The sequence below is a fragment of the Helianthus annuus genome, chromosome 2 (assembly GCF_002127325.2).
Source record: "Helianthus annuus cultivar XRQ/B chromosome 2, HanXRQr2.0-SUNRISE, whole genome shotgun sequence".
Taxonomy (NCBI): domain Eukaryota; kingdom Viridiplantae; phylum Streptophyta; class Magnoliopsida; order Asterales; family Asteraceae; genus Helianthus; species Helianthus annuus.
Genome location: NC_035434.2, coordinates 129,748,229 through 129,767,506, shown reverse-complemented (window position 1 = coordinate 129,767,506; position 19,278 = coordinate 129,748,229). Strand labels below are relative to the sequence as shown.

Below are 19,278 nucleotides of genomic sequence, written 5' to 3'. Positions count from 1 at the left end.
TAAATAAAATACTATTAACAATAAAATAAAAAATTATGAGTTACATAATGACTTGATATTAAATACTTAAAAAGTATCAAGTGTTATTTATTTCTAAAAAAACAAACTAAATAATAAATAAAATACTTTCAAAAATAAAATCAAACATTATAAGTTAGTATTCATGAGGACTTGATATTAATATGTATGAACTTAAACCATGCGATCAACATCAATTTGGGTACCGAAGTTTATTTTATTGTTTTTTTTACTTTTGATAATCTGACACCGTATAACTATCGTATTGTACCAAACAACATTGTTACTGCCTACTGGTACTTGTGTTAATTTTTATGGTTCCCGATTTCAAAACTATTTCAATTATACATCTCTATCTACACCGCTAAATGAATATAGGTATCGGTACGTGGCAATATGAACTGATCGATATCGTTTAAACAACATTGGTGCATGTACTTGTGTTTTTTATCGCTTTAGGTCAATGTAAAACACTTGTTGATTTCTATATACCGTACGGATACGATAACAAACCGAACCGATACTGATCCATTGCCCATGGCGCATGCAAATAACTTGAAATGTTAAAAAAATAAATAAATATAAATACGGATTTAGATTTTTTTAAAAGTTAGTGAATTCAATTTATTAGTAAAAGATCAAATTGAATAATAAATAAACTCCTATTAAAAAAATAAAAGGTAAATACTTAAAAAGTGTTAACTACTATTTATTTCTAAAAAACAAATTAAATAATAAATAAAATACTATTAACAATAAAGTCAAAATTTATGAGTTATATGAGGACTTGATATTAAATACTTAAAAAGTATCAAAGTCTTATTTATTTCAAAAAAAAAAAAAAAAACAAATTAAATAATAAATAAAATACTTTTAAAAATAAAATCAAAAATTATAAATTGCTATTCATGAGGACTTGATATTAATATGTATAATAATAATTGATATTAATATGTATAATAATAATAAATATATTAAATAAAAATATACTCGTTTAGGCTCGCGATCTCAATAAGTAAAGCCCGGGCTCCTTTGCTAAACAAACTTATTTTATGTCCGGGCTCGACTCGTAAACAAGTTTAAATAAGCTAGGCTCGGCTAGTTTACTATAAAAATTTAAATAAGGGGTGAATGTTATAAAATATTAATAAAAACTAATATTATACCAAAGCTCGACAAGCCTGACAAGCTTTACATGTCAAGCTTGAGCTCACACTCGATAAGTAAACGAGTTTTATTTTAGGTTCAATCTCGACTTGATTCGAGCTTTTTCTAAATACAATCTCAAATAGCTCGTTTTGTTTGCACTCCTTCATATCAAACACTTTAGAAAAAAAAAAACACAAAAGCTAATGTTTTAAAATGTCGTAAACCCACTAAGTTAACTTGAGTGAAACCCATTTAACTAAAGATATTAAGAAGTTTACAACAAGCAAATCGGTTTATTATTATATTTTCATGTCGTGCAAGAATTCAAACCCCTAAAAATTACGAATTTTAATACGTTTCCCAAGTCGTTCAGTCTTATTAGTTTTGATATATCTAGTTTTATTAATTAAATTATAATAGTTAAAAAATAAAAGGGGGCAAAAAAGGAGTAATTTAAAAGTATTAGTTTTAGATTCATTGTTTTGGGGTAGAAACCAAGATGGGCTTTTTAATTAAATAATTAACTTTCAATACAATAATATTCTTTTTATAATATTTCAATTGTTTTCATACACCTTTCTTTGTTTCCATTTAAAAAAGATTTTTACTATATTTTATTATGTATTAATTAATAGAATTAAATTATATATTTTTCAAAAAAAGAGGTATGGTTGTCTTCATGCTACAACCTAATTTCACTTTTCTTTTACCGGACTTCAACCCCATTATTAACCAAAATACATAATATTCTCCCACTTTAATAGTTGATAATTAAAGCCCAACATTAAATAATTTCTTTTTTCCTATTTTAATATATTTTCTTTTTAATTTAATTTATATTTTGGGCAATCTTGAGGAAACCATGGAGCCAAAATTGCTTTTAACATCTAAAACAACCACAATTTTCCATACATCTCACAAAAGAAATTCAATCTTTATCTTCTGATACCAGTATACCACCCCATTATCCCTCAAAAAAATTTGAGTTATTTCCCTTTTAATTTTAAAAAAATATATTTATTGATCATCTATTATTCATCTTCTTCATACTGTGCACTCTCTCATCTTCATAATTTTCTGCAAATTTTTATTTCGAAAACAGTCTTGTTCTTACCTCTTTGATCTCTCTTCAATGAACAAAATTTCGCAGATTTTTGTTTGGTCTAAAAATATTTTCAGTTTTTAACTTTTAATCTTTTTTATTTAATTTTTCTTGTGACTGTTTTAAGTAAGTTGTACTAAAATAAAAAAAAAAAAAAAAAAAAAAACTGTAAAATCTCATTCAACATTTGAGATTTCTTTTCAAGATCATCAATAAAAAAAATTAATGTGTTCTTGCTAATTTTGTTTTTTCATAATTTTGTTGAGAAAATGGAAGAGATGAATACTAGTGGTGTTACAGTGGTGAAATCAGATGCACCATCAGACTACCAAATTGCTCCAAGAACTGAGCCCAGTACCACAAGAACAATCCCACAATCCATCACAAGCCAACTGGCTGCAGCATCATCTCCGCCGTACACGGCGGCCGGAGTAACACCGGTGACAGAAAAGAAAAAAAGAGGCAGACCCAGAAAGTACGGTCAAGATCAGTCAACTGTGGTCAGAAAGGCTTTATCTCCAAAACCCATCTCAACCGCTGCACCACCGCCGGTGATTGACTTTTCCACCGGAAAAACTGGCAAAATCCGGTCACCCTCCGCCGGAAAACAGCCAACACTCACAAAGATTGAACCTTTAGGTAATAAAGATTATCTTTTGTTGGTAAAGTCGGAGTCTTTTATGTAAATGTGAGGTGGGTATTGTTTATTTTTTATTTTTTCACCGGAAAAGTGGCAAATTCCGGCGACCCTTCGCCGGAAAACAACCGACACCCACAAAGATTGAATCTTTAGGTGATAAAGATCATCTTTTGTTGGTAAAGTTGGAGTCTTTTTATGTAGTGTGAAGTGGGTATTGCTGTTTCAAGTCTTTGAAGGGGTTTGATTTGAAGTGGGTCCTGAATGAACAGATCTTGATGTTGTTAATAGATGGTTCTAGAAGGTCTATGCTTTTTGTGTGTGTGAATTCGGAGAATCTTGAAACAGATGATTCTAATTTTGTTTTGGGATATATGTATGTATATACATTGATGTATGTATGGCAAGAATGAACATATGTTTTGAATCTTTTCTACAAAAATAAGGTTTGAAGAAGTATAATTGCATGTAGTGTTGTGTCACTCTCTCAATATGTGTAAACAAACAAGATTTAGCTTTTATTATGTTGTGGGGTTGGTTTGTTGGCTCCAGGTTCTTGTCTGTCAAACAGTGGGGTTTTGTTGAACATTTTGTCTGTCATATGTGGGTTTGGTCTCAATGTTAAGTCAATGTTGTGAAAAGTTTTCCAGTTTTGTTTACGCGCTGTAAATTGTGTAGATTAAGTCGATAACGACTTGCTTTGATTGTTGTTTTTGGTCACAGGTGATTGGGTTTCAAGCTCGGTTGGTGCTAGCTTTATGCCGCATATCATCAATGTGCACACAGGAGAGGTAAATTTATTTAGTGTTTTTAACCTTTTGAAATCAGTTAGAATAATAATGAGTGGAATTGAATGCTGAATTTGTTTATTTTCGCTGATAAATATATTTTTTGGGTTCTGTTAGGACGTGACGATGAAGGTTATATCGTTCTCTCAACAAGGACCCCGTGCGATATGCATTCTGTCTGCAAATGGTGTAATTTCCAGTGTTACCCTTCGCCAGCCTGACTCGTCGGGTGGTACATTGACTTATGAGGTGACAAATTGACCTGCTTTGATCTTTTGACTTTTATCACTTGATATTTTAATGGTCCCATATAATAAGAAAGATTAAATGTGATGTTTTTCTTGATATTTTAAGGGCCGTTTTGAGATACTTTCGTTGGCGGGTTCATTTATTCCGTCTGAGAGCGGAGGAATAAGAAACAGATCGGGTGGGATGAGTGTTTCTCTGTCAAGCCCTGATGGGCGTGTCGTTGGCGGCAGCGTGGCCGGTCTTCTGGTTGCCGCCAGCCCCGTGCAGGTATTTTTCCATCTCACATGTTTGTATTTGTTACTTCATGCTTCTCGTCATTCATCTTTTCTATGATTTTTTCGGGTGTTTGTTTAATTAATTGTTTGTTTGTTATAAAGCAGATTATCGTTGGAAGTTTCTTGACAGGCGTCCAGCAGGAACAGAAACCCGCCAAGAAACAGAAGCCCGATAACATAACAATCACACTCCCGACTACAGCTGTGGTTCCAGTTCAGGTTCCGTTTTCAGTTCAGTCGTCAGCACTGGTTCCCGTGCCAGCGCCGGCGCCGGCTCCAGCTTCTGAGACCAGCGAACAGAATTCTGCTAAACAAAACATATCGCCGCCACCTTCATTTCGAGGCGATAATTGGTCTTCCCATGAGTCTCGGAGCAAGCCAACCGACATTAACGTCAGCCTTGAGTAGTTAGTTACAAGGGTAAACTGACTGCGGTGGTGATTAGACTCATAATTTGGTTGTTTGTATGTAAAACTCTTCGGGGGTGCTTTTAGTTTAAAGTTTGATAGGAGATTTGATGACTAGAATTAGTTTTTCGGTAGAAGTTTCGTGTTTTCATCATCGTCATCATGTGTTGTCTGTCTCTGTAAGATGATTTGGAATTTCCCAATTCATCCGAGTTATTTTATAAAACTTTGAGAAATCGTGTTTCTTATGGATGTTACCTTGGTTTTAAAAAGCGCTCAGGTGTCGGCGAAACCTTTGTGAGGGCCTAAAGCAAATACTAAATACTAAGACCATGGGGTATGGTGGGGCGGGGGCTTGGGGCATGGGTTGACACGTAGTCGTAGTAGGCTTTGAAACGATCGAGCTTCGATCCTAGCTCGCGCCATTTGTGTTGGCACGCGTTTAAATTGTGCCGGTCGTTTCCCACGTTATGCCGGTAGCTAGCAAAAGCTTCCGGCCAATAACGGGTCTCACCGGGTTGGCGGCCCTTCATTGCGTCAACGACGCTCGTGACAAGAGCTAGCTCTTCCTCGTGTGTCCAAGAGGCCATCGATCAAGTGTGTGTGGGTAGCGGGTTCGATCAAGTGTGTTTGGGTTGGGGTAGCGGTGGACAGCCGGTCGGGTTGGGGGTTTATAAAGCGATGTGGACAGTTGGGTGGGTGAACCGTTTGGCTTGGCCAAACGGTTATAATTTGAATTTTAAATGTAGCCCGCTATGACCTAGCCAACAAGCGAATAGGAGCCGGCCACATAGGATCGCTAGGCATGCCCAACGCCCGGTCTTAAACTCTCGCCCAAGGGGCCACGCCCAAACCCAAGCCCACCCGGGGTGGTGGCTTGGGCGTTTTCAGCCAACCCACGCCCCAACCCCCGCCCTATACCCCACAGTCTAAAATAGGGGACCTTTTTGCAACGTAAAGATAATACTAATTGTCCTAAGAACTTGGTCTAGTGGAGATGCAGGTTCGATTGTCACTTAGGCCAATTTCAAGGGACATCTGGGTGAAGGGACTAATCAAGGCTTTAATCTCGGGTTCGAACCTGACGGGAGGCGAGGGTTTACGTATTAGACTAGGCCCAAAACCTTAGCGTCAAAATACATCCTCTTGAGCCGGTCATGCGCCTAGGCGCCGCTTGAGGTGAGGGTCCAAGCTTTTTACTACATAAGGTGCAAGTTATATGTGAGGTGTAGCTTAGGTGCAAATCACTTGTATATGCGATATATAAAAAAAAGCTAGCAAAACCAGGACATTATAGTAAGGAGTCATGATAATTGTTCTTAACTCTACCGACTACAATTAAAGGTTCAACTAATGTTTTTCTTAAGAGAAAACTCCAATTATATCTATAAAATACTGACAAGCTCTAGTTTAAATGGACTCAACCCCTTTGAAATTACTGTTGAAAGAATAATCTTTGACACGAGAACAAGAAGAAGAAGAGCAAGTTGATAAGACTTGTCGCATACAATCTAAATAGTTAACATGGTAAAATATCGGATATCGGTCAAGGATCAATATTTAAGATATCAGTTATCACGGTGGGATATCGGTAATTTTAGTATCATGCAAAATTTTTATATATATAGGGGAGGGTTTAAATGAGAACGCTAAATATTGCGAGAATCGTGAAAACGAATAAAAAAACCATGAGAATTTGGTCAAAAACAATTCAAATTCAAAAATTCTTTTTACACTTATCATTATTATTTGAATATAATATTAGGAATTAAATATACACTTTCAAATTTACGTGAATTCGTAAATAAAGAAAATTTACACATGTGTAAGTTTATCATTTACACATGTGTAAATTTGTTATATTTACACATGTGTAAAAAATCTAATAAGAGTGATTTTGAGAGGAGAAATGAACTATTTGATGTTGTTATTTCTTTTTTTTGATGTTGTATTTTAATTACAACGAGGGTTGTATTGAAAAAAATGGTTTTGATTGGTTTTTTCATTCGTTCTCACGGTTCTCGCAATATTTAGCGTTCTCAAGATAACTCTATATCAATTTAACACTAACAATTCAATATACTCTCCTTTACCATTAATAAATTAACCTTTTACAACTTGCAAAACACTAACAATTGTAGCAAGTACGAATTGAATAAGTTAAGACACTAACATTTAACAATAACAACTAACAATTAAGACTTAAAACACTAATAACAGCAATAAGAATAAAGACGAATGGTAGAAATAGAGTTAACTGCCATTTTCGTCCCTGTGGTTTGGTAACTTTGGCCATTTCAGTCCATTTTTCAAAAATGCGCCATTTTCGTCCCCCACGTTCTGGAAAGGTGCCATTTCAGTCCAAAAATCATAACCCAGTTAAGTCAGTTAGTAAATAATGACTGATTGTGTAAATTTGTAACATAAAGGACCATTTAAGTAAATATTAAACACCACCACCACTAGCCCTGCCACCACCACCACTCCGCTGCCACCACCACCGCCACCACAGCCCTGCCACCACCACCACAGCCCTGCCACCACCGCCACCACAGCCGGTTCATCATCATATCAGACGAGAGAGGGAGAAAGTCGGAGAGAGAGAGAGAGAGAGAGAAAGAGAGATAACGAGGCGGGAGAGAGAACCGGCGACGGTGGGGCTGCCTTCCCCAGATGATGACGATGATGACGTTGATGGTGGTGGTTCCGGCGGCGGCGGTGGTGACCATGCTACTGTTCATCGTCTTCCCCAAAACGGTCAACAGAAGTCAAACGGCCTAATTCTCGATCAATACCGGATAATATTCAAATTAAACTTGCAGAAACATTGTACAAGTATAAACATACCGATTGGGTGATTAAAACCGATCCGGTATCGCATGCAACGGCGTGGCGACAGTCTCCGGCGACGGGTATTCCGGCGAGACTTGCAGACGATGAACAGAGGGTATTTTCGAAGGGGTAAAGGATTTTGAAGGGTGTGAGAGTTTCGTATGGGTTCAGGGACTCTAAATAACACAACAATTTGACACTTAATCGACAAACTTCTGTGGATTAGTTCCACTTTGAATTTTTTATAAAAACTCCGATTTCACGTGGTGTCGGGCATGCTTATTGAACAATTACAAAGCGTGGGGAGTTGTTTACGATCTGTGAGAGTGGTGGTGGCAGCGGAGTGGTGGTGGTGGCAGGGCTGTGGTGGCGGTGGTGGCAGGGCTGTGGTGGTGGTGGCAGGGCTGTGGTGGTGGTGGCAGGGCTGTGGTGGCGGTGGCGGTGGTGGTGGTGGCAGCGGAGTGGTGGTGGTGGCAGGGCTGTGGTGGCGGTGGTGGTGGTGGTGGCAGCGGAGTGGTGGTGGTGGCAGGGCGGTGGTGGCGGTGGTGGTGGCAGCGGAGTGGTGGTGGTGGCAGGGCTAGTGGTGGTGGTGTTTAATATTTACTTAAATGGTCCTTTATGTTACAAATTTACACAATCAGTTCTTATTTACTAACTGAAATGGCACCTTTCCAGAACGTGGGGGACGAAAATGGCGCATTTTTGAAAAATGGACTGAAAAGGCCAAAGTGACCAAACCACAGGGACGAAAATGGCAGTTAACTCGTAGAAATAAGAAGAAAGATACTTATATCGAGAAAATCGGTGACATACTGGTCAATATCAGTTCAATATCGGTTAATATTGTCATTATTATCGGTACTGATATTCTGACTAATATTTTGCTCCGATGTCTCGATAGGGGACCGACAACTGATATGTCAGTGATATATCAGGATATTAATTACGTAGCATACAATATAACCATAGGTAATTAGAAACTTATTATTATTAAAACATAAAAAAATATCAATGATTATTTTATATAATTTACATGTAATAATTGTTGTTTAAGAGATATTTAAGTAACTAAAAAAGTAATTGCTCCTTTCAAAATCAATGATAATTAGAAACTTATTATTATTATAAAATAATAAAAATATCAATGATTATTTATATTTTTACATGTAATAATTGATGTTTAAGATATATTTATTTAAGTAATTAAAAAGGTAATTGCTCCTTTCAAAATCAATGATAATTAATAAATGAATTAATAAATAAATAAATTTGTAATTAATCTGACAATTTATTTTTTAACTATTATTTTAAGTAGGACTCCAATAAAGATAGCAAGGCCATGTGAACTAAAGAAAAGTTGGTTAAGGAGGTAAGAACCCACAATGATTAGGAAAAAGAAAAAAAAATGTATATTAACTTAAAAATCTAATTAAATTTTGATTTTAAATGAAAATGAAAATAAAATTGAAATTACAGGGACTCGAATTTAAAGGGTTTAAATTTTGTATTAAAGTGGACCAAACCTCATGAACCATTTTGACAGTTTACTTAAGTTTTTATAGCATTTATATGTATGAATCAAATCCTTATCTTTTAATTTAACTGTTTTTTATATAACTATTATTGCTTGAAAGTTATTAGTTCTTGTTGTATATTAATATGTATGAATATGAATCAAATCCTTATCTTTTAATTTAACTGTTTTTTATATAACTATTATTGCTTGAAAATTATTAGTTCTTGTTGTATATTAAATTATAATTTTCTTTCTTTGTCTACCAACACGATATAGTAGTTTTAATACGTAAGTAGCTATAATATGTTAGTGGTCCAAAGGGTTGGGAAATGGTATGATAACTAAAATAATGATCCGATGTGATTGGTACAACTATTCATTCGTATTTACACAATCAAAAAATATTTAGAAAATCATAATAAATTATTTTATATCTTTATAATTAATATAAGTGTAAATAAAAATCTTATATAAAATTAAAAAACCATTGAAAAACAAAAAAAAAAGCTAATCTTTATTTAATTCATAGAAATTTAAATAATTTGTGACTGCAAAATTAAAATATTATATGAGACTTGAATTTATGTACGTGTCATGTTTTTTTATTAATTTATCATAAGGCCACCCGGGACGCCCCGTTATCATCAAAAGACCACAAGTGGATTGCCGTTATACACCACCGCCAATCATCATCATCACGTGTGGAAAATTATAAGCGTGCTTGTGATCACGCGTTATAAAACAAAACAAAATCAATTACCTAAGCCACGTGGTTGGTTTTGCTTCGTCGTAAAGGATGAATTTTTGGCCGAAGAGCTAGATTTTTGGTCGGAGATCTGGATTTTTGGCTGGAGGGGATGGTTGTCGACGTATTTGTCTCTGGGGAGGAAGAAGCTAGACATAAATAAAATTGAAAATATTCATATTTCCCCTATAGTTTATAATCATCTAAAAACCGAACACGTCTAAAAACCCATGAAAGAAGGTGTAAAGCAGGTTAAATCCTTACCTTTTGAATTTGGAAATGATCAATGATGTTTCTTTTACCGAAATTGGAGAAAAATAATGTAATACTCGTTAAATATTTATACAAAGTTAAAAAAATATGTATAAAAACATTATAAAAACTTATAATATATAAAATAAATTTAATTGATGTGGCATGAAAAAAGGGATAACTTAAAACATGGGTAAGGATATAATTACTCATTATGTTTATTGCAATTTGAGCCCTTAATACCGAATATCATATGAAATAATTTTTTGTTGTTTTCTCTTTTTGTTGTCGTTTACACTTGACTTTTTCTATTTTATTTTATTTTTTGAAACTACTATCATCTACTATTATTATTATTATTACTATTATTATTATTATTATTATTATTATTATTATTATTATTAGCTATAGTGAATTTGACCTTTTTTTATTTTTTTTTCTTTTGAAATTACCCTTTAAATTTTTAACATTGATATTTAGAGGCTGTTTGGCAATATTTGAATGGTTAAGTGTTGAACCAGTAAAATGTATGAACCATTAAGTGTTGAACTAGTAAGATGTCTGAACCATTAAGAGCTTGTATAATGCTTAACCGTTTAGAGGCAAATGTCTAACCAATTCAGATTAGAGGTCTTAACCATTCAGACTCTTTATAATGCTTAACCATTCAGAGGGAAATGTCTGAACCATTCAGACATCTGCTCGTGAAACAAATAGTCTGAACCATTAAGTGCTGAACTGTAAGAGGCCTGAACCATTAACAACCCCATTAAGAGGTAAACAAACAGTCCTTTACACTCATTCAACTTTCTATATTATTTTTTTTGTAAAATGTTATTTTGACCCACTCGAGTTTTACGTGTTTATTCTTATATACGGGTCGGTATAAATTCAAGTTATTTGTGTTATGATTGATAAGCAATTGCAAAAACATTCAATACACTCAAGTCACGTTAAAAAACTGATGCCCCAACACGGGGAGTTGTATATATAATAGATCAACTCAATAGGTACAATAAATTTTATAACTTTTTTGTTTTGACCAAAAAGTTCCATCTTTTCTGAATTTGATCATAAAATTCTCTTAGCTACACTCTTTTTTTAGTTGATAATTTCCATTTTCATCCCTCATCTTTAGGTTTGTGATTTTTTCATTTTTTCTTTACACAATTTACATCACAATCCTAACTTAAATTTAATAAGGTTATCATTTTGAAGTTTTGATGAATTTTCTGTTACATGAGATTTTTTTTATCTACGTTTTGACGAAACTTTTTGTAACGTTATTTTTTAACCAACCGGTTGTTATAAATTCATGGTTTTTTACGTTTTTTCGGTTTTGATCCGGTCGCTGCATTGCAATGCAGCGAGATAGCACCAATGATCTTTTGTGGTTTTCGCATCAAACTTTGTTTGATGGTGAATAGGATTTCTCCTTCCTCTCAATTTTCGAAGTTGCCTCCTCCTTTCTCAGCTTTCTAAAAAGTCTATAGAATATCTCTTTGACCCTATCGACTGATACATGTATAAGTTTGTCACACCCCCAAAATCCACTATGCGAAGTATCACCGCTTGGAGGCGTGACATGACCAAGATCGAGCCACCAATCATATTGAACAACGTAATTAAGTAAATAAAACCAACCACAATACAATTGGTGGCCAAAAGAAAGTAACCAACTTTAAGTTAACAGCGGAAGCAAAAAACGTAAAACCAAAACATAAGTTCAATAAGTTTATAAAGTTCAAATGTTAAGCACGGAACATAACAGTCCATATCCCACAACGACCTCCTCCTCATGCAAGCTCCATAAGCATCTAACGACCTGTAAGGCATGTAACAACGAGTCAACAACAATGTTGAGTGAGTTCACGATTGGTTATTTAGTTTTAAGTTGTTTCTGAAAACATGGTTTGTCTTTTGCTGGCTTACTTGCCGTAGGGGTTACCCCATAGATGAAAATATGATTAACCAGTTCTTTCTTCATTACCCAAACCATATCCATAATCAGTGGGGGCTTCCCCATGTGAACCACTAGACCGTTACCATATCGACTACTAACGAAAGTAAGTTGTGCCCTACGTCAATGTCTATCATCATTGACAGTTTGCCATAGTCCATTAGTACACGCCCGTCCGACTGGCACGGTGTGAGGTTTGTTAAACCTAATAGCGCTATTAACTAATGACCCGCTCGCCATTGGCCTCGGCGATTAAGTCAATATAAAATGAGTGACTTAATGATAGAGTTTTGTCTAGTAAGTTTTAAGGTTGTTGTCCTACCCAAGGAGGACGAACGTACGTATTCTACCCAAGGAGAATACGCAGGATTAATATTGGCATCCTACCCATTGAGGATGGCGGTACATATCTACCCAAGGAGGATATGTAGGTTCCGTTTTAATTCTTTAACCCATTCCCAACCACCGGGAATCCCATGCCTTAGAAAGTGTGTGAACTCACCTTGGTTTGCTCGGTTAGATTAGTTACTAAAAAAAAATCAGGAAATCAAGCACGTCCTAATAAGGTACATATAATAATCAGTTTCTCGTGCATGCATAACACGCATCCTACGTACGGTTTATCTACTCATTACTTCTATCATGTACCACACAATTCAAATGTCAAGTTATATTATTTTACCCCCAAATAATATATAACTATCTCACAAAATAATCAAGCATCCACACAAGTGTTCTAATATAAAATATATATTCTAAATATATATTTATCCATTTTACTTGTAAAAGTCAACCTCCGATACTTTGTATTTCGTAACAAAACTCATGGCGAAGTTTATTTTGAAAAATAAAGTTAAAACGTATTTGTGAACACTTGTTAGAAAAATAGTTTCTAAGTGTTGGGATTTTTAGAAAAATTTCGCCAGAGTTTCCTTTGTAAATGGAGGTGTCCATGCTTATTAGCATATCATTTTCTTTTCGGAAATCATTCAATCAATCAATCAACAAGTTACTAAACAACATTGCACTAGTCAAGTGCAAAAACAATGCACTTTCGATAACAACATGAACTTGGTTTTTCATAAAAACACGTAGTAACTTAGGGTGGGGGGTTTTTAGTGGGTTTAGTTACCCTCCAAAGTGTGTCTACTTTATTTAAAATCTCATTCTCGGGATTTTTAGATGTTCACAACTTGTGGATATATTTTACAAAAATATTTATTTTCAACATTTTCATGTGTCACTAGTATCCATATACTTACTTTATTTCCAAAACAGTGTAAGGATCATGATATTTCGAAAACCGTCTTTTAACTTAGTTTATTTAGGAAATTCATTCACAAGTTTTAGATCTACAAGATTACTAAATCACTTTGTTTGTTATTTTACAAAAATCATTTTGTCACCAAGTATATGTTGAAACATGGAGGTGATTCTTTTATGTAGATCTCTAATCACCTCCGAACTTGTTAACTTAAGTTTTTTAATCTTACTTTAATAAGTTCAACCATGATGTTCAACATCATATTACTAGTAATCATCAAGTAAACAACAACAACATCAAAACAACTTTATTTCCTCAAGATTTCATCTTATTTTATCATCAAGTTAGCTTTATGTTCAAGACTTATGTTTATGATCTTTTAGTGTTCTTGAGATTGTATCATAATATAACTATTAACCACCATAAACATGAAGTAAATGAGAGTTAACAAGAGGCTTACAACTAGCTTAAAGCTAGGGAAGAAACACTAGAGAAAATGAGTGGATAAAGGCACACGAGAGAGGTCCTTGATGATCCCTAAACACCAAGCTTCATTAATCACCTTGTATCACCTTGTAGTGCACTTGGAACACTTGAATGGAAATCGATAATGGATGGTGTGTGGGGGAGAGGTCACGGCCAAGAGGTGTAGGGGAGGAGGAAAAGTGAAGTTGTTGTGGTGAATGATGAAGATGAAATCCTCTAAGTCTTCATATAAACTCAAGTTAATACATTATCCATTGGTTAACATGTTGGGATAGCACTTGTGCGACTGGGGAACTTGTGTGATTGGTTTTAATTATCCCGAAATAATGGCAATCAGTTACATGGTTTCCATTTATGTAGTTATCAATCAACAACTAACAGTTTCCAAACCAAACAATAATCGATCAAAACAACATATTCCAACCGATTTCTCATGAACCCTAATCATGAATAACACATGAACAATAATCATAACACTTAAACATATTCACATGATTCATGCTCTTGATTACCAACATGCATATCAACCTAACAATTCTACATATCATCCGCATATGAACACATATCAGCCGATTAGCAAGCATTCGGTTTTAGATCATTATCACACAATCCGATTCATATGAACATCCTCATTCATACAAACAATTCTAACTATCACATAAATTCATGGCATCCATAATATCATCTAACAAAACAATAACAGTGAACACTAACCGGTTAGAAAGTAGATCAAAGATTGATCCGAACAAGGAAAGATCTTCGAGAGATGGGGATGTGTGGTCGCCGGCTTCGAGAGGAGAGAAAGAGAGAGGAGAGAATTAGGTTTTGTGTGTGTATGTGTGTTTAGCAAATAATGAGGAGTATACCCCCTCCTCATGAGGTTATGCGCATCAAATGGAATGGGCCGAACCCAAACATGGATAGCCTTTTTGGGTTTCGAGTATACCAAGTGTAGGCCGAGAAGGGTGTGAAGCAAAAAGCCCAAAGGCTTGTGCAATCGGTTCGTTTTGTGCGATCCAATTACATACATACATGCACATATCAAAACAACATAACATCTCATTAATCATCAAAGTTCACATAATCACATAGGGTTCACATACGTTACATTAAACACAAAGATGGGTTCGAAATACGAGTTGTCACATTATCCCCAAGTTGAAAGAAATTTCATCCCGAAATTTAGCATGCGGTTACTGAGGAAGCTAGTTGTGTTGTTTACTGATTTTCCTGGGGTGTCACATCATCCCCCCGTTGATTTGGAATTTCGTCCCGAAATTCTGTAGTAGCTTCAGCCTCAGTAGTGGTTGCATTGTTCTCGAACAACTGGGGATACTTGAGTTTCAGTTGGTCTTCTCGTTCCCAGGTGAACTCTGGGCCACGACGGGAGTTCCAACGAACTCGAACAAGGGGTATTCTGGTGTGCTTGAGGACCTTAACGTCTCGGTTCGTAATCTCAACTGGTTTCTCGACGAATCGCAACTGATCCTCGATAGTGAGCTCCTTCAAAGGAACTATAAGGGTCTCGTCTGACAGACACTTCTTCAGATTTGACACATGGAAAACGTTGTGAACTCCACCAAGTTCTGCTGGTAGGTTTAGTTTGTAGGCCACCTTGCCTATTTTCTCAATGATTTCGAACGGTCCAACGTAACGTGGGTTAAGTTTACCTCGTTTACCAAAACGAACTACATCTTTCCAAGGTGAGACTTTGAGTAGCACTCGATCCCCAACCTGGAACTCGAGTGGTTTCCTGCGCTTATCAGCGTAGCTTTTCTGACGGTCACGAGCCGCCACCATTCGTTGCCGTATCTGAGCAATCCTTTCGGTTACGTCTACCACAAGTTCTGGGCCAGTGATCTGGCTGTCACCAACCTCTGCCCAACAGAGAGGTGATCGACACTTATGTCCGTACAATGCCTCAAACGGAGCAGCTTGGATGCTGGTGTGGTAGCTGTTATTGTACGAAAAATTCTACTAATAGCAGATGCTTTTCCCTGCCGTTGCCAAAGTCAATCACACATGCCCTAAGCATGTCTTCGAGGGTTTGGATGGTGCGTTCAGACTGCCCATCCGTCTGTGGACGATAAGCTGTGCTCATGTCTAATCGTGAGCCAAAGGACTTGTGCATTGCTTGCCACAGTTCAGAAGTAAAACATGCATCACGATCTGATATAATAGAGGTTGGCACTCCGTGCCTCGATACTACTTCCTTTAAGTACACGTCTGCTAAAGTAGAGAAGTTGTCCGTCTCTTTGATACCCAAGAAGTGAGCAGACTTTGTGAGTTGATCCACGATTACCCAAATAGTATCATTCCCACATTGAGATCTAGGCAGGCCAGTAACAAAATCCATGGAAATTTCCTCCCATTTCCATTGTGGTATCTTTGGTTGCTGGAGTAGGCCTGATGGTTTCTGATATTCTGTCTTGACTCTCGCACAAGTCAAACACTTGCTAACGTAGGTTGCTATGTGGGCCTTCATGCTAGGCCACCAATACGTAGTTCTGAGGTCGTGCTACATCTTATCTGAAGCAGGATGTACTAAGTAGCGAGACTTATGTGCTTCATCCATCACAAGCTCTCGTAGGTTGCCATAAAGTGGGACCCAAATACGTCCTGTTACATAGTAAGCGCCGTCTTCCTTTTGTTCCAACCGCTGCCTTGAGCCGCGTAAGGCTTCAGCCCTGACGTTTTCTGGTTTCAATGCTTCTACCTGAGCATCTCGTATCTGTGCAGGAAGACTAGATTGAATAGTGAGTTGCAATGCTCGTAGACGCCTAGGTGTAGTATCCTTTCGACTGAGGGTGTCAACCACCACATTGGCTTTGCCCGGATGGTACTTGATTGCGCATTCGTAATCGTTCAAAAGCTCGACTCATCGACGTTGACGCATGTTTAATTCCTTTTGTTTGAAGATATGCTCGAGACTCCTGTGATCGGTGTAGATGGTGCACTTGGTACCGTACAGGTAATGTCTCCATATCTTAAGCGCGAAAACAACAGCTCCCAGCTCTAAATCATGTGTAGTGTAGTTTCTTTCATGAACCTTAAGTTAGCGTGACGCATAAGCAATAACCTTGTCACATTCCATCAACACGCACCCAAGACCCTGAATGGATGCGTCGTAATCAACTACAAAATCGTCTGTGCCTTCAGGCAATGAGAGAATAGGTGCGCTGCAAAGTCTATCCTTTAAGTGCTGAAATGCAGATTCCTGTGCATTACCCCATCGATAAGTTACGCCCTTCTGCGTTAGTGAGGTGAGAGGTTGCGCAATCTTGGAAAAATCCTTGATAAACCTTCTGTAGTAACATGCCAAACCCAAGAATTGGCGAATTTCTGTTGGTGTACGGGGTGCAGGCCAGTTCTTGATCGAGTCTACCTTGGATGGATCAACATGAATCCCATCCATGTTCACCACATGGCCTAGAAAGTGGACTTCACGAAGCCAGAAGTCGCATTTTGAAAACTTGGCATACAGCTGTTCTGTTCGAAGGAGTTCCAAAGTAAGTCGTAAATGCTTTTCGTGTTCTTCCTGACTCTTAGAATAGATCAGGATGTCATCGATGAATATAATAACAAACTTGTCACACCCCCAAAATCCACCTACGGAGTACTACCGCTTGGAGGAGTGACTGACCAGGATCCAGCCACCAATCATATTGAACAAGCATATAAGTAGTTATAAAGTCTAACCAATACAATTGGTGTTCAATCAAAACATAGTTTAAGTTGCAAGCGGAAGCATAAGATTTAAAACCAAAACATAAGTTCAATTGTTTCCAAGTTTAACATGGCACGCAGCTATCCATGTCCCACAACGACTCTCCTCCATGCAAGCTCCAGCTAAGTACCTATGGTCCTGCAAAGCATGTAGTAACGAGTCAACAACAAGTTGAGTGAGTTCACGGTTGGGTGTTTATTTTAGTTTGTTTCGAAAGCAGTTCTCTTCATCTGGCATCCTGCCGTGGGGGTTACCCCATAGTTGAAAACGTGATCTGTTTATTCCCGGTTACTCTGGCAATCCAGCCGTGGGGGCTACCCCTGTGTTAGTTATCTGGCATTTCGGCCGTGGGGGCTACCCCATGTATACACTAGACTCGTTACCATATCGACTGCTGACTGTAGTCATGTTTATGTGCCCTGAAACTGTCAATTTCTATCATCATTGACGTGCCCCAGATCCATTAGTTCACGCCCGTCCTCTGCGGCACGGTGTGAGGTTTGTCAGACCTAAATAGCGCTATCTAACTAATGACCCGCTCGCCATTGGCCCGGCGATTAAGTCGATATAAAAGGAGGGACTTCGTGATAGAGTTTTGGTCTAGTACGAGTTATCTGTCCGTGAGGACGAGGAATTACATTCCTGAACCATTGCTGTCCTACCCAAGGAGGACGAGGAATCTACGTTCCTTAACCCCATTCCCAACCCAGGGAATCCCATGCTTTGTAGAGGGTGTGAACTCACCTTGGTTTGCTCGGCAGATACACAGAAAAGTCAATCAAGTTGTAAGTGGTCAACTACGTCCTAACATAGATACCATTCAAGTCAGGTTCGTATCCAAGTAGTGCACGTATGTTCTACACGTATACTAGCAAGTAACAATCATGGCATACATATCTAGCATGGCAGTTCAACAATAGTTCGTAATAGGTTCCATAGTAACGTTCATGTAACAACCAAAGTCTAAGTGTGGCCCAAACAGTTGGACTCGTAATAGCACGCAAGCCCAAAACACGCATTCAACAGTGACACAAGAAGCCCATAAGTCCGGCCCAATTACCCAAACCCGTAGCGGTGTGGAAGTCCAAATAGTGTGTACATGCATATGGTCTCGAGTCGAGACTGTGCGGTCTCTAGTCGAGACTGTGCGGTCTCGAGTGTAGCTTACAAGATCTCGAGTCGCAACCGAGGTGGTTTCGGGTCATGCATGTATTGGTCTCGAGTCGCAATCGGACTCGCAAGCATGGTCTCGGGTCATGATGTTTGTGTGATGATCATGTGTGGTCTCGAGTCGAGACTAGGGGTTCTCGACTCGCAACCTGTGTCGCAATCTATGTTCTCGAGTTATCATGTTCATGGTCTCGAGTCGGAACCAGGGGTCTCGACCCCCCAGCAACTGCTGATTCTGCACAGTTGTACTATCCAATGGAAATTTGATTTCATGCAACATTATGTACTATCCACTAAACATGTTTTGTTGTCTAACAATTAACCAAAATGGATCAAACAATCAGATTTCAAATATTCATATCATATCATGCTCAACAAGTTCTTCATATATTCAAGTCATGTTCATGTTGTTCTTCATTCATTCAACTAGTTCTTCATTTTAGGGTTTTTGTTTTACAACATGCTTCATCAATAAAGTTTATACTAGCATGAACTCAAGTTGATAACATCATCGGTTCCTACATCTATCACATTCAAACAATGTAACAACATGCCTAAATAAGATTTATCATCAACATATGCTAATCCGATTTCATGAACACAAACCTCCTAAACATGACCAAGCCATTCGGATTTAAATCCATAATAAGCCGATTTCTAACATTTCATCATCACATAATATCATCACTTGACAACAAATA

At 37.1% G+C, this 19,278-nt stretch overlaps 1 protein-coding gene across 1 annotated transcript; it reads left to right on the top strand.

Annotated features, from left to right (window-relative positions):
• Positions 1-2,001: 2,001 nt before the first annotated feature.
• Positions 2,002-4,877, top strand: LOC110921319 (AT-hook motif nuclear-localized protein 1). The gene is made up of 5 exons (XM_022165618.2): positions 2,002-2,908; positions 3,630-3,697; positions 3,812-3,943; positions 4,049-4,210; positions 4,324-4,877. Exons 1-5 carry the CDS (start codon positions 2,539-2,541, stop codon positions 4,624-4,626), a joined length of 1,035 nt encoding a protein of 344 aa, XP_022021310.1. The 5' UTR covers positions 2,002-2,538; the 3' UTR covers positions 4,627-4,877.
• Positions 4,878-19,278: the final 14,401 nt, after the last annotated feature.